At 56.0% G+C, this 12,466-nt stretch overlaps 5 protein-coding genes across 5 annotated transcripts; 4 read left to right on the top strand and 1 right to left on the bottom strand.

Annotated features, from left to right (window-relative positions):
* Window positions 1-924: 924 nt before the first annotated feature.
* ERG9 (bifunctional farnesyl-diphosphate farnesyltransferase/squalene synthase) lies at window positions 925-2,512 on the top strand (the record flags this gene model as incomplete). Its single annotated transcript, XM_083193417.1, has 4 exons — window positions 925-980; window positions 1,053-2,106; window positions 2,162-2,323; window positions 2,387-2,512. 4 exons carry the CDS (start codon window positions 925-927, stop codon window positions 2,510-2,512), a joined length of 1,398 nt encoding a protein of 465 aa, XP_083050365.1.
* Window positions 2,513-3,713: 1,201 nt separating this feature from the next.
* ACO1O0_003973 (peptidase S8/S53 domain-containing protein) lies at window positions 3,714-5,280 on the bottom strand (the record flags this gene model as incomplete). Its single annotated transcript, XM_083193416.1, has 4 exons — window positions 3,714-3,892; window positions 3,958-4,153; window positions 4,234-4,536; window positions 4,606-5,280. The coding sequence occupies 4 exons, from the start codon at window positions 5,278-5,280 to the stop codon at window positions 3,714-3,716; spliced, it is 1,353 nt and encodes a 450-aa protein (XP_083050364.1).
* A 2,536-nt stretch (window positions 5,281-7,816) lies between these two features.
* Window positions 7,817-8,282, top strand: ACO1O0_003972 (RidA family protein; the record flags this gene model as incomplete). The annotated part of the gene is made up of 2 exons (XM_083193415.1): window positions 7,817-8,128; window positions 8,190-8,282. The coding sequence occupies 2 exons, from the start codon at window positions 7,817-7,819 to the stop codon at window positions 8,280-8,282; spliced, it is 405 nt and encodes a 134-aa protein (XP_083050363.1).
* Window positions 8,283-9,018: 736 nt separating this feature from the next.
* Window positions 9,019-10,280, top strand: DAO1_2 (FAD-dependent oxidoreductase; the record flags this gene model as incomplete). The annotated part of the gene is made up of 4 exons (XM_083193414.1): window positions 9,019-9,044; window positions 9,107-9,208; window positions 9,229-9,404; window positions 9,457-10,280. 4 exons carry the CDS (start codon window positions 9,019-9,021, stop codon window positions 10,278-10,280), a joined length of 1,128 nt encoding a protein of 375 aa, XP_083050362.1.
* A 458-nt stretch (window positions 10,281-10,738) lies between these two features.
* On the top strand, window positions 10,739-11,069 carry ACO1O0_003970 (mRNA splicing protein SMX3; the record flags this gene model as incomplete). The annotated part of the gene is made up of 2 exons (XM_083193413.1): window positions 10,739-10,938; window positions 11,000-11,069. The coding sequence occupies 2 exons, from the start codon at window positions 10,739-10,741 to the stop codon at window positions 11,067-11,069; spliced, it is 270 nt and encodes an 89-aa protein (XP_083050361.1).
* Between the last annotated feature and the right edge of the window lie 1,397 nt (window positions 11,070-12,466).

Raw genomic sequence — 12,466 nt, 5'->3', positions numbered from 1 at the left:
CGCCCACAGTCCCAATTTGTATCTGAGCGAAGATCACCACAGCCCGCAGCACGGAGCGCAGTTAGATAGGCGTGGTGCCTCTCGCGTTGAAAGTCTTCAGCCACGAATATGGTCTTACTTACCCTATATTAGCTCTATATTCTAATATGGCTCGAAGTGCAGGGGTTCCGGGGCGGAGAGAATGGGAAAACAGAAGTCTATGGTTCTACAGCCTTGTACTTCGTGCTGAGAGTGATGTTGTTGACTTGACTTCCACGGATAGTGAACAGTGGAAGAGTACGGATACGCTGGCAGTGCTATCGGTAGGTACCTACTGCACCAGATCCACGGATCTTCTCGGGAAAATGATGCAGGCTGGGCCTGGCTGGCGTGCGCCGTGGGTCCGAAACAAAGGGTCGCATGCATGGCCCTGATATGGAGCGCGGAAAAAAATTTCCTATGGGTCGACATCAACACATTGAAGCTCCCTCTCCGGTGTTGAAAATCGTCAACATCGCCCACACCAACAAGTTTGACGCGGCCGATGCATCCCTCCAACATGTCCTCAAGGCTCTCTGGAGGCGGATGCTCGGCTAATGTCAACATGGCGGCTCATGTCAACTCGAACTTGGCGCTGACGCTGCCGGATCGGGGCCCGTCTGTCCGCCCACGCCAATTCCACCACTGAAATTAAAAGACCTTACCCCACGTGGAATCAATTTTGCCCAGCCAAGCCATCTTCACGACCTCTCAACCTACCACCACGAACCCTTTCTTGTCAACACGCTGTCAATTACGCTACCGCCTACTGCTACGGGATTATACGGACTGACTGCCTGGCATTGGACATCTACCTGACCGCTGCAAAAGAGTCACCGACGATTCCACTGTCCGCCCTCTGGGTGTCCCTCGCCGAAATCCCCGCCCCCCTATTCCAAGTTGACAATGGGGATGTTCCAATATCTTCTTCGCCCATACGAGCTGCGCTCGATCCTGCAATGGTGAGTACTTGTCGCCGCAGCCGTCTGAGCTGCTAGATGCCTTCGCCCTACCAGGAGCTAAATAAACTGTAGGAAGGTCTACCATGACCCCGTACACCGCCGGGATCCCAGCAAGGAGTCGCCCGAGCTGAAGGAGTGCTTCCGTTTCCTTGACATGACAAGCCGCAGTTTCGCCGCCGTCATTCAGGAGCTCAACCCTGAGCTGCTTGTTCCCGTCGCCCTCTTCTACCTCGTCCTGCGTGGCCTCGACACCATCGAAGATGACATGACCATCCCGCTGGACACCAAGGTTCCCCTCCTGCGTAATTTCCACACCAACATGCTGAAGGATGGATGGCAATACCACGGCAGCCAAGAGAAGGACAAAGAGTTACTGGAGAAGTTCGACGTGGTTGTCACGGAGCTCAAGAACATCAAGGATGCCCACCTCGAGGTCATCAAGGACATTACCCTCAAGATGGGCAACGGCATGGCCGACTACGTCCAGAACGACGAGATGATCAAGAATGGCGTCAAGAATATCCAGGAGTACGAGCTGTACTGCCACTACGTCGCCGGCCTGGTCGGGGAGGGCCTGACCCGTCTGTTCCTCGCCTCGGACCTTGCCCACCCCAAGCTGGCCGAGCGTCCGGCGCTGACGGAGTCCATGGGCCAGTTCCTGCAAAAGACCAACATTATCCGTGACATCCACGAGGACTGGGTGGATGGCCGCCGGTGGTACCCCCGCGAGATCTGGTCCAAGCACGTCGATGAGTGGGACCACATGTTCGACCCCAAGTACCGCGAGCAGGCCCTCAACTGCATCTCAGAGATGGTTCTCAACGCGCTCAAGCACGTCGAGGAGTGTCTGTTCTACATGGCTGGCATGAAGGACCAGAGTGTCTTCAACTTTGTGGCTATCCCCCAGGGCATGGCCATTGCCACCCTCGAGGCTGTCTTCCGTAACCCGGCCGTGCTGGAGCGCAACGTCAAGATCACCAAGGGCCAGGCGTGCCAGATTATGCTTGAGTCGACGCAGAACCTCCAGGTCGAGTGCGAAGTTTTCCGGAAATACGTGCGCAAGATCCACGAGAAGAACGACCCCAGGGACCCCAACTTCCTGGCCATCAGTGTGCAGTGCGGCAAGGTAAGACGACCCGTGGGATTGGTAGTTGGGAATGTTGGAGCTGACGAGTCCCTAGATCGAGCAATTCATCGAGACGCTCTACCCCAAGCAGAACCCCGAGAAGCTGAGCAGGGAGAATGCTCAGAGGCAGCGCAAGGAGCCCACGACGGACCCCGGCGAGGGCGCCGTCATCTTCCTCGTGGCCCTGGGTTGCCTTTTGTTCATTACTGCTCTCATGGTAAGTCGCAGACTGACGTGGGACCCGATGCCCCTCACACCGCCGTGCTGACCGCCAACGCAGATTGGAATCGCATGGCTATTTGGCGCCAAGTTCGCGTCCTTCATGGATGGCATCGATGCCACGCCGCTGGCCGATGTGAGCTCGAGCGTTGCCGCGACGCCGTCGATCGGACACGAAGAGCTATAGTACCATCATCATCTTTTAAGCCGACTTGCTTCTTCCCGACATGTTCCCAATGTTCTACACGATACACCCGTTCCCCTGCATCCACTCACGTTTCTGGCGTAGCTTTAATATGGGTTTGATATACACAAGGTACTACTAATGAACACTGATAATATTCTTTTTTTTTCTCTTCGCACCCTTACTAGGGTGTGGGTGCATACTTTTGTTCCTGTGACATGTATGAATTCTCCTCTAGCACGGATGTCAAATTACAATCCAGTCCTTTCGATGACTGTGGTTGCGCCGAAGAAGTGCTGATATCAAACACTCCTAGCCTCTAGCCTCCATCGCGAGATGGAGGCACGGTGCTGGTTCTCGTTGTGGATGTTCCACCACATGAGACCTGCGCCGGCGAGCGGACATTTCCTGTGTGACGTACGTATTATGTTTGTGAGAGGAGACGTGTTGGTGGTACCTGTATCGTACCCTCTACGTTTCATAGTATTCGGAGTAATAATAATAATAATATATTCTGGCAATTCCCTCCTTGCAAGGCAGTTTTTCTCTTGGCCTTATATCCGGCCGGCTTTCAGTGACACTGCATGCCTCGCCTCGGTATTGCCACGTCTCATGGTGAGACATGTTTCAGCCAAACCCCAAAATCTTTAATTCTACGGATACTACTTTCGTGCTTCGGATATTCATCATTTCAACGTTATCAAATGACCTCGAGTGGCGCTCTGTGGCTGGGATCATTTCATCCAAATCTGATTATATGGTGCTTTATTCCACAAAATATGAGTTTATCCTGCGGAGGTTTATACGTATTACGTTTCGTCTATGCAAGAGAGCGTCTTTCTCGCCTTGGGTGCGGTTCTCACTTGGAGGATGCTTGAGCACCGCCAAGAGAGACAGCCCTGCGGCACAGAAAGTCGTGCGTCAAGTGTGCATGACGGGGGGGGAGAGAAATGTACAAGAAACCACTTGAAACAGCCACCAACCACCACCAACAACCACCAACACCGCGCAGGGTCCCCCTTCCACTTCCCGCCTCAGACAAGAAGAGTGCAGGTCCCCCGACATGGGCATCCGTCCGTACACACAGATTACATTGTAATATCCAACCAACATGCCGACTTCGCTGACGACGGGCTCGCCCGCGCCGGGGGGGAGAAGGGAAGGGGTTCCCCGCTAGAAATTACCTCCGCTGGGGGGCCCCCGTTTAACCTTCGTACGTGTTGCCGTTGTGGGCGATGAGGGACGTCGTGTCGGCGACATTGTTGATGACGGCGGCGCCCGTCTGCTTGGCGAGGTTCTTGATGAGCCAGTCGATCTCGGGGACCGTCGTGACGTTCTTGTGGCCCATGAGGTAGGCGGCCAGACCGGCGACATGGGGGCAGGCTGCGAGTCAAAAAGTGTGAGCATTGGGGACGAAGGGTCTTGGCTTGTGAGGAGTTGAGACATACCCATGCTGGTGCCGCTGAGGGTGGCGACGTCAACGTTAGAGCGGATGCCAACGCTGGTGACGTCCACGCCTCCAGCGAAGATGTCGACGTCGGGGCCGAAGTTGGAGAAGTAGGCCAGCTCATCGTTGCGAGCGTCAATGGCACCGACGGTGATGGCGTTGGGGGCAGAGCCGGGGGACGAGTTCTTGGTGTCCATCTGCAAGCGGGTTGGACCCCTGGAGTCAGCCTACCAGTGATTCCCAGGACAAATTCAGTGGGCAGGTTGTTTTAACTTACAGCCTCGTTGCCAGCAGCAACGACGGGCACGATGCCGGCCTCGAACATGGACTGGATGGCGCGGTTCAGGGCCTGGGAGAAGCTGCCGCCCAGGGACATGTTCATGACGGCCTTGCCGCGCAGACCTCTCTTCTCGACGTCCTCGATGATCCACTGCATGCCATCAATGACTCCGCCGTTGCTGCCGTTGCCGCTGGCGTCGAGGACCTTGACGGCGACAATCTTGGCGTTCTTGGCGACTCCGAAGGTGGCACCGGCGATGGTGCCGGCAACGTGGCTGCCGTGGCCGTTCTCGTCGGTGTCCTGGGCAGGGTCTGTTAGTACTGGCATGTCTCACAATATACCCCGTAATGAGGTCATTAGGTCTCGTACAATCTCGTTGATGAAGTTAGCACCCCAGGAGGCACGGTCGCCAAACTCGGTGTGGTTGGTCAGGACACCCGTGTCGAGAACATAGGCGGTGATGCCCTCACCGGCCGAGTTGTCAAAGACGTAGGTGTCAGCGCCTGCGGCGCGGTGGGACAGGCGGTTGAGGCCGACGGGGGCGTTGGTCTGGGCAACGAGGGTGGAGGCGGCAACGCGAGTGTCGGCCTCGACGTACTCGACCTCATCCGAGTGGTAGATCTCCTGGATCATGTCGTCGTCGGCGTCGAGGAGCATGGCGCGCCACTTGTTCATGCTGAAGGAGTGGACGCTCGTGGAGAGCAGCTTGCCGCTGAGGGAGCGCTTGTTCAGGTTGCGCTTCTTGATCACACTGCTGATGCGGGCGACGCTGGCGTCGACGGCATCGTCGTCAAAGGTGTTGTTGTAGACGACAATGTAGCGGTGGGGGATGATGTTCTTGGCCTCCGGGTTGTGGACGATCTTGGAGACAGCCGCCGAAATGGCATCCTCAATTACATCACCAACATCATCAAGGAAGTCGCCAAGGGATCCGGGCTCGGTGAGGTTGGGCAGCTCGATATCGAGGCCAGGCGTGGGCGCGGTGCTCGCCAGGGGCAGGCCGAGCAGCAGAGTGCTGGCGATGATGGACTTGAGAGACGGCATGGTGACGGGTTCAAGTATTGCTGTTCAAAAGAGCGAACGGTCGATGATCGACAAATGAGGAGTGAGACCAGAACCAGCCCGCTTTCACTCCGATCGTGTGCGTGAGTCGAGTATCAAAACCAGGCGGTTTGGATATCCGGGCGAAGTACCAATGTGGCGGCGGTCAACGCTGGCGAGGTTCTATAGAAACAAAAGGCGGACAAGAAGTAGAGTACAATGAATGACGGACAACGGATTCCCCGGAGCGGCTGAAAAGAGCGTATAAGAACCGTGTCTATTAGAAAAGGTGAGCAAGTGGGCGCGGTTCAGCGAGAGGAGCCACGATGATGGGGGATGGGGAATCCGGTCGAATTGGGAAATATTAGACGGACTTACATGAACAACGGCACAGACCGGGGTGTTGTTAAAGGGAGAGACAATGAGAGGGAGAAAAAGAGGGTATGCAGAGCAAACAGCAGCAATAAAAGGGAGTTGGAAGAGAAGAAACGGCACAGCAACCGGGCCGTGGAGAACCTCACGTTGTACGGTGGATGCTGGTCGGCAGAAGATCAGACTTCGGATCCGCTAGGGGCCAAGGTGGGCACCTGGCGGCGGATAGGGGCATTTTGAATGGCACCATGCAAAATGTATGGGCCACTGGGCCGGCATGTCCCATGGCGAGGAGGAGCAGGCATGAACCAGAGCATGTTGGATCATTGGATGGCGATGGGCTGGACGACGGACGGGGGCGGTTGGGTGTGGAGAAGGGGGTGCTTCTGAGGGCAGAAAGGGAGCTTCCAAGCCTTCTGAGGTTTGGGGCGCCCCGACAGGGTGGAGCTGTGCCTGGTGAAACGTCACAGGTTGATGGACCGCTGTACATAATTAGTAGGGTTTCCATAGGCTGCCAGGGCCAGTGAGCCCAATGATGTACTGTGTGCCCGCCCAGTGTGTCCAGTGCTGCCAGGGCCAGTGCCTTTTCCAGGCCATCTGCCGCTCCGGATTGGCGCTTCAGCGTCTCGGCCTGCCACCCGCGCAACAGTCTGGGGCCAACCAGGGCCGTCTCCAAGGCATATTCGAACAATCAAAGAACCCAACATGTATCACCAAGTGTTTCCCGACACTTGCGGTTCTCGGATTCTGAAATTCGCTGCTGCCCGGGCCGGCTCCAGGACCCAGGACCCTTCTTGGTCACCCTTCGTGGTCCTCGTGACCCCGTCCGCCGAGTTCCTTCCGAGTCGTCTCATGCTGCTTCCGGCCTTCTGCACGACGCCAAGGTGTTGCTAGCTCCTGCGCTGACATCATTCGAGGCACCACGACGATGATCGTTATCACCCAGGACGAGGGTCTTGGACCCTCCGAGCAGCCGATCTCACGTGAATGCAAGGATCTAATAGCATATTCGGGGTTCCACAATTGACGGGAGGGAGATGCGGTTGATTCATCTCAGGTCGCGGCATTGCAAGTTGACGCGCGCTTGTTTGCGATATCAGCCTGAAGACGGACAAGTTTGCGTTGTGGGCGCCAAAGGGCTGGCACAGTGGCTACCCGCCCGTAGAAGCATGAGACAACGGGTCAAATTACGCACTGTCCAGGAACAACATCCAACATCCAACATCCATCCAGTCCTTGTCCTCACCCGCAAATTCGCCAGTCCCAGAAACCCCTGGACCCCCCCGTGGCTCCCCTGCCGCCACGCCTTGGTCTGGGGACCACTGGCCAATCGATATTCAACCGTCTCTCAAGGTTGCACCTTCGGCTCTGCACAACACTGCTGTTGTGAGTGCACAGAACGATATAGATCCCCTGGAGGCGCTGAATCCTTTGACGCTGTCGGTCTGACGCGCGCAACGCAGCACATGCGGCTTGACGCCTGTCGCAGCTCGGTCGTCTCATCTCGAACATAGGATTCAATCCTATGGTGCTACGTAGCACGTATATGTCTTTATATATAATGCGCGTCCTCGCCTTCCAGTTTCACTTGCTGGGGGATGCGACCCGAAGCTCTGCCAAGCTCCGCGCCCCAGACTTCGGCAGACAGGCGGTGTAATCGTGCCCAACCCGACCTACGGGGGTAATACGAAGTAATAAACAAGTTGCAAACTCGGGCAGTGTCAGCCTGAGCTCGTCTGACGCTCGAAAGTCGCAACGCAAAAGTTCATGGCCTCATCGGAATACCGGGCAAGTCTGGCTGCCCATCTTCATACATGGTATTACGAGTACTACTGTATTGGGCGCCCGACTTCGGCATTCTTTGCAACTGGACATTCGTATTTTTGATTAGCACTCACTCGGAGGGAAGCCAAACAGGACACTCCAGTTGTCAAAAGCTCCATACCTTATCGATACGCGTGTGGTTATTGGTCGTGGGGACCTCTGGAGGCTCTAGGGCGGTTCACGGACCATGGAGGGGCATGAGGGGGCTGACGAGGGGCACTTAGACCGTTTTTCTCCGGAGACGAGCCTCAACGTTGAACTTAGCTCTTCAGACGACTAGAACCGAACCAACCTGACTGTTAATCTAATCCTACTCACTCTTCCCTCCTCTACAAGCATCACCATGTCTCGCCAGACTATCGTCACCGCCCCCGGCGCCCCGGCGCCCATCCCCCAGCTCTCCCAGGCCACCATCTACAACGGCCTCGTCTTCTGCAGCGGCTCTCTTGGAATGGACCCTGCCACCGGCGCCATGGTTGAAGGCACCATCAAGGACCGCGCCCGCCGCGCCATGCTTAACCTCCAGGCCGTCCTCGAGGCCTCGGGCAGCTCCCTGAACCACGTCCTCAAGGTCAACATCTACCTCACCCAGATCTCCAACTTCGCCGCCTTCAACGAAGTCTGGGATGAGTTCTTCAACATGAAGGAGAAACCTGTAAGCCCCCCAATCTGATGCAGTCTTGGTGCTGGGAGCGACGAAAGCTGATCCTTTGTAGGCCCGTACTTGCATCGCTGTTTACCAGCTCCCCAGGGGTACCGATGTCGAGATTGAGGCTACGGCTATTGTTGCACAGGGTCCCAAGATCTAAGATAATTTACGCATAGTCTAAATTACAAAAAAATAGCAGATAATTATATACTACTGAACCACAAACTGTACTGCCTTGACTACTAGAGAGATAACTACATGTGGAGGAAAGGACAGACTGCCTATGGATGATATTCGCAAGACACTTCTGGGTATCAATTGCCGCTGCTCGAGGTTGAAATTGCGCCCTTTTTATACGCATACCGTCTAAGCAGTCAAGGGATTCTGCCTCTCCGGACTCGGCGTCGCCGTTTTTTTTTTTCGATGGCTACGGAGTACATTATTCGACATGGAGTTGTGTCTCCAATGGGGTCTAGTTACATTCCTGGATGCCGGCGAGCTGATGTTGAGGTTTCACTCTCTGAACGCATTCAACGATAATGGTGATGCATGTTCCAATCCAGATGAAAGTGAAGAAGACTGGTCCATCCCCGCATTTGATCGGGCCATAGATTTATGTAACTTACACGTAAAAAATTCCTAACCGACGGCAACCGTCGAGCGGCGCCGACCTATTGTCACGATATCTCCACTCCGTGCCCCTCTACTCCGCCTTGATAGCCGAAGTCGGTGAACGGGAACATTATTCGACCGCCTCGCGAGATAAGGTGCTGTACAGCTCCGCATGGATATCGAACGATAACCAGCTTGAAGCTTTGCAACTCTATGAGCACTTACAGGCCTCCCTCTCAAGTCATTTTTACTCTGCATCGTTGGCTGACTAGAACCATACCAAAATGGGCGAAACAGTAGTCGTTATTGGGTGAGTTAACATTGATCAGCACTCCTGGGCACTCGGTGGTATGGCTGACAAGGCGGAACCAGAGCTGGTGTCTCGGGCCTGACTACGGCGCTGCTGCTGTCCAAGGACAAGGCCAACGATGTGACAGTCGTGGCCAAGCACATGCCGGGGGACTATGACATTGAGTACGCTTCGCCATTTGCAGGCGCAAGCGTAATGCCGTACGTACTATTGCCAAATCCCTTGCGGGGACCTTCAGGTCACTGAATCTCGGGTTGGGCAGGATGGGGTCGAAAGAAGACAGCCGCTTTGAAACGCAGACGTGGCACGAGCTCAAGCGCCTCTGCCAGGACGTCCCAGAGGCCGGAATCCGTTTTCAGAGTAGGTCCCCCTCGTGTCCCATTGCATGCCAGAGGCTCATGACGGGCCCAAGGATGCCAGATTCAGAGGCGCGAAAAGGACAATGGTCCCTCAACCCTGCCCAATGCCCTCTTTGATCCCAAGCCGTGGTTCGCAGATCTCTTTCCTGACTACCACGAGCTTGCGCCCGCCGACGTCCTCCCGGGATACGACTCTGGATGCGAGTACACTAGCGTGTGCATCAACACGGCCATCTACCTGCCGTGGCTTGTCGGCCAGCTGCTCAAGAACGGCGTGAAGCTCAAGCGGACCGTCGTCAGCGACATCCGAGACGCCAAGAAGATGAGCCACACGGGCCGGCCGGCCACGCTGATCATCAACGCCAGCGGTCTGGGCTCCCTGAAACTCGGCGGCGTGCGCGACACGACCATGTTCCCGGCGCGCGGCCAGGTGGTGGTGGTGCGCAACGAGATGGACGCCATGCTCATCGTTTCCGGGACCGAGGACGGCCCCAGCGACGCCCTGTACGCCATGACGCGAGGCGGTGGCGGCGGTTCGATTCTAGGGGGCACCTTTCAGGCGGACAGCTGGGAGTCGCAGCCCGACCCGAGCACGGCGCTGCGCATCATGAAGCGCGTCGTCGAAGTTAAGCCAGAGATTGCGGGCGGAAAGGGCATCGCGGGACTCGACGTCATCAGGCACGCCGTGGGCTTGCGTCCGTACCGTAAGGGAGGCGTGCGCATCGAAGAGGAGCGGCTTGATGATGAGACGTGGATTGTGCACAACTATGGCCACGGAGGATGGGGCTACCAGGGATCCTATGGGTGCGCCAATGAGGTTGTCGGGCTCGTTGCCAAGATACAGCAGAAGAAGCAGTCGTGCAAGGCCAAGTTGTGAGTTTTAGGATAGGAAAGCTAGTAGATAGATATGAAAAATGTCGTCGCGATTGAAGATTAGGAGATGTTTCCTTGGTTGCTTGGCTTCATCGTCATGCAATAGCTCTGTGACTGTTAGTGCGGTGATAGTATGGCGTTGTGTATCTTCTTCCAAGTTTCATAATCACCGGTCTTCTCGAGAAAATACCCTGAGTCCATGGTGTCATTTCAAAGTCGGGGGCTTTTATGCGTAAGGGAAGGTATCTTTCATGAAGATGAATTGTTGTCGTGAATCTGGATGGAAGTTGGGACGGGACCCACAAAAGCTTGGTGCGCGGCGAAAAAATCTCCCGGACCACTTCGACCTGGGAGGCTGGAGCTGGAGCGTCTTTCAGTATCGCATCCCAACACCAAACGCAACCACAACTCTCCCTCCAACGCGACACGCTCCCCTTCGAATCAGCTCTCCCCCGCCCCAAGATGAGCTTCGTCCCCGTCAACCCGCGGCCGATGCTGCAGGGCCTTGTCGACAAGGACATTGTCGTGCGCCTGAAGTGGGGCGAGACCGAGTACAAGGGCAAGCTGGTCTCGCTCGACAGCTACCTCAACCTCCAGCTGTCGGGCACCGTCGAGTACATCAATGACAAGCCCACGGGCGATCTCGGGCAGGTCCTCATCAGGTATGGGCGCCAGATTATTGCTTGCATGTTGTCCGGGCGCGCGCGTACTGACGTGTTATAGGTGCAACAACGTCCTGTGGATACGTGCTGCCGACCAAGGAGAGGGCGCAGACACCAAGATGGAGGATTAGGTCGACGGCTCGATACCCCCCCTTAAACGAAAATTTTTGTGTGTCTCCGGACGGGTTTGGGTTGAGTTGAAGGGGAACCATGGGACAAGGCGAACGGAGTTTTGTATTTGGCGACACACTTTGCCCGCCACGGGGATCTGACGTGCCTGGCGCCGACATCACCGCGCCCCGTCAATCCGGTTCCGCGGAATATCAAGCGTACTGCGCATTGATTCATTGCAACGCCTAGCAGCAGGCATCGAACGTCCAAGGCTCGATTAGCCTATAAGCTGTCGGGTCGATCAAGAGAGCGTCAAGGGCGCTTAGCGCAGCCGAAACAGTAGCAGCGCACGTGCGGGCTGTAGCGAACACCTGTTTGGAAGGGGCCAGATATTACCAAGCGTGGGCCAATTTGCAGGCTGTGCCTTGGGGGAAAGCTGGGACGGATCAACGGACATGTGATGGTCAGCTGGGTACGAAAACCTACCTAGTCATAGGAGGACAATATACAAATTGGGCCCTGGCTACGCTGGAGGGCTAATTTATGTTCAGCTATGGGATCGGGGTGATGGTCCCCCTGAAGGTTCCGTGAGTGATGATGCGTCGAATCAGTCCATAAGTGACGCAGCTGGGACAGATGGCACGCCGGTGGTGCTGCACCGTTGCAGTGGGCGACAGCTCCAAACTCGGTATGAACTATTGTATACATATCCTGCAAACATTGAACTGCGCAACTCACGAGTGTCCGCAAAGATAACAGTGACCGCCGGATGCGGCCGATGCTGCACAGGGCTCCGGTCGGATTCTCAGTTGGGCGGGTGCAAATAATACATGCAGGTGCTCCACCAGGGCGCGACCTCGTCCACACGGTACGCGACAGGTAGTTAGCGCGTAAAGTGGTCGCCCTGCATGAATCCAATGACCCCCAAATCATCTAGATGCACCCGCCGATGACGAAAAAAAAACACACTGTTGGACGATGGATCGAGTGAATGGGCCAGCGCCGTGTCAAGAACCAGAGGGCTCGCGGTGATCGATCTGCGCCTTGGGCTCGAATACCACATGCCACGGAACGGCCATCGCCCACCTGTCTGTACTTCGTACCTACCAGAGTAATCTAACTTACCGGCAATCTTAGCACCCGACACCTTATTAGCCTCACCACCTTACCACCAGTACCTTACGGTCCTTACCACCTGGGACCACTGATTGACCCGTTGCCGCCGGGCACCAACCCAAGACACCTTGCAAGGCCGGGAGATTGCACCAGATACCAGCCTGGCCATCGACGGAAGCACCTCACCTGACCTCATCTCTTCCACTCGATTCACCTCACCTCACTCACTTCCACTTGACCTCCCCGCTCCGCCCTCCCTCCTCCCTCCTGGGTCCCCTCTATTCACCAGCTTGTGCTGTTT

The sequence above is a fragment of the Amphichorda felina genome (assembly GCF_050947745.1).
Source record: "Amphichorda felina strain 45539 chromosome Unknown scaffold_4, whole genome shotgun sequence".
NCBI lineage: Eukaryota > Fungi > Ascomycota > Sordariomycetes > Hypocreales > Bionectriaceae > Amphichorda > Amphichorda felina.
The sequence above is the reverse complement of the archived record's forward strand: the minus strand, read 5'-3'. Positions and strand labels throughout refer to the sequence as shown.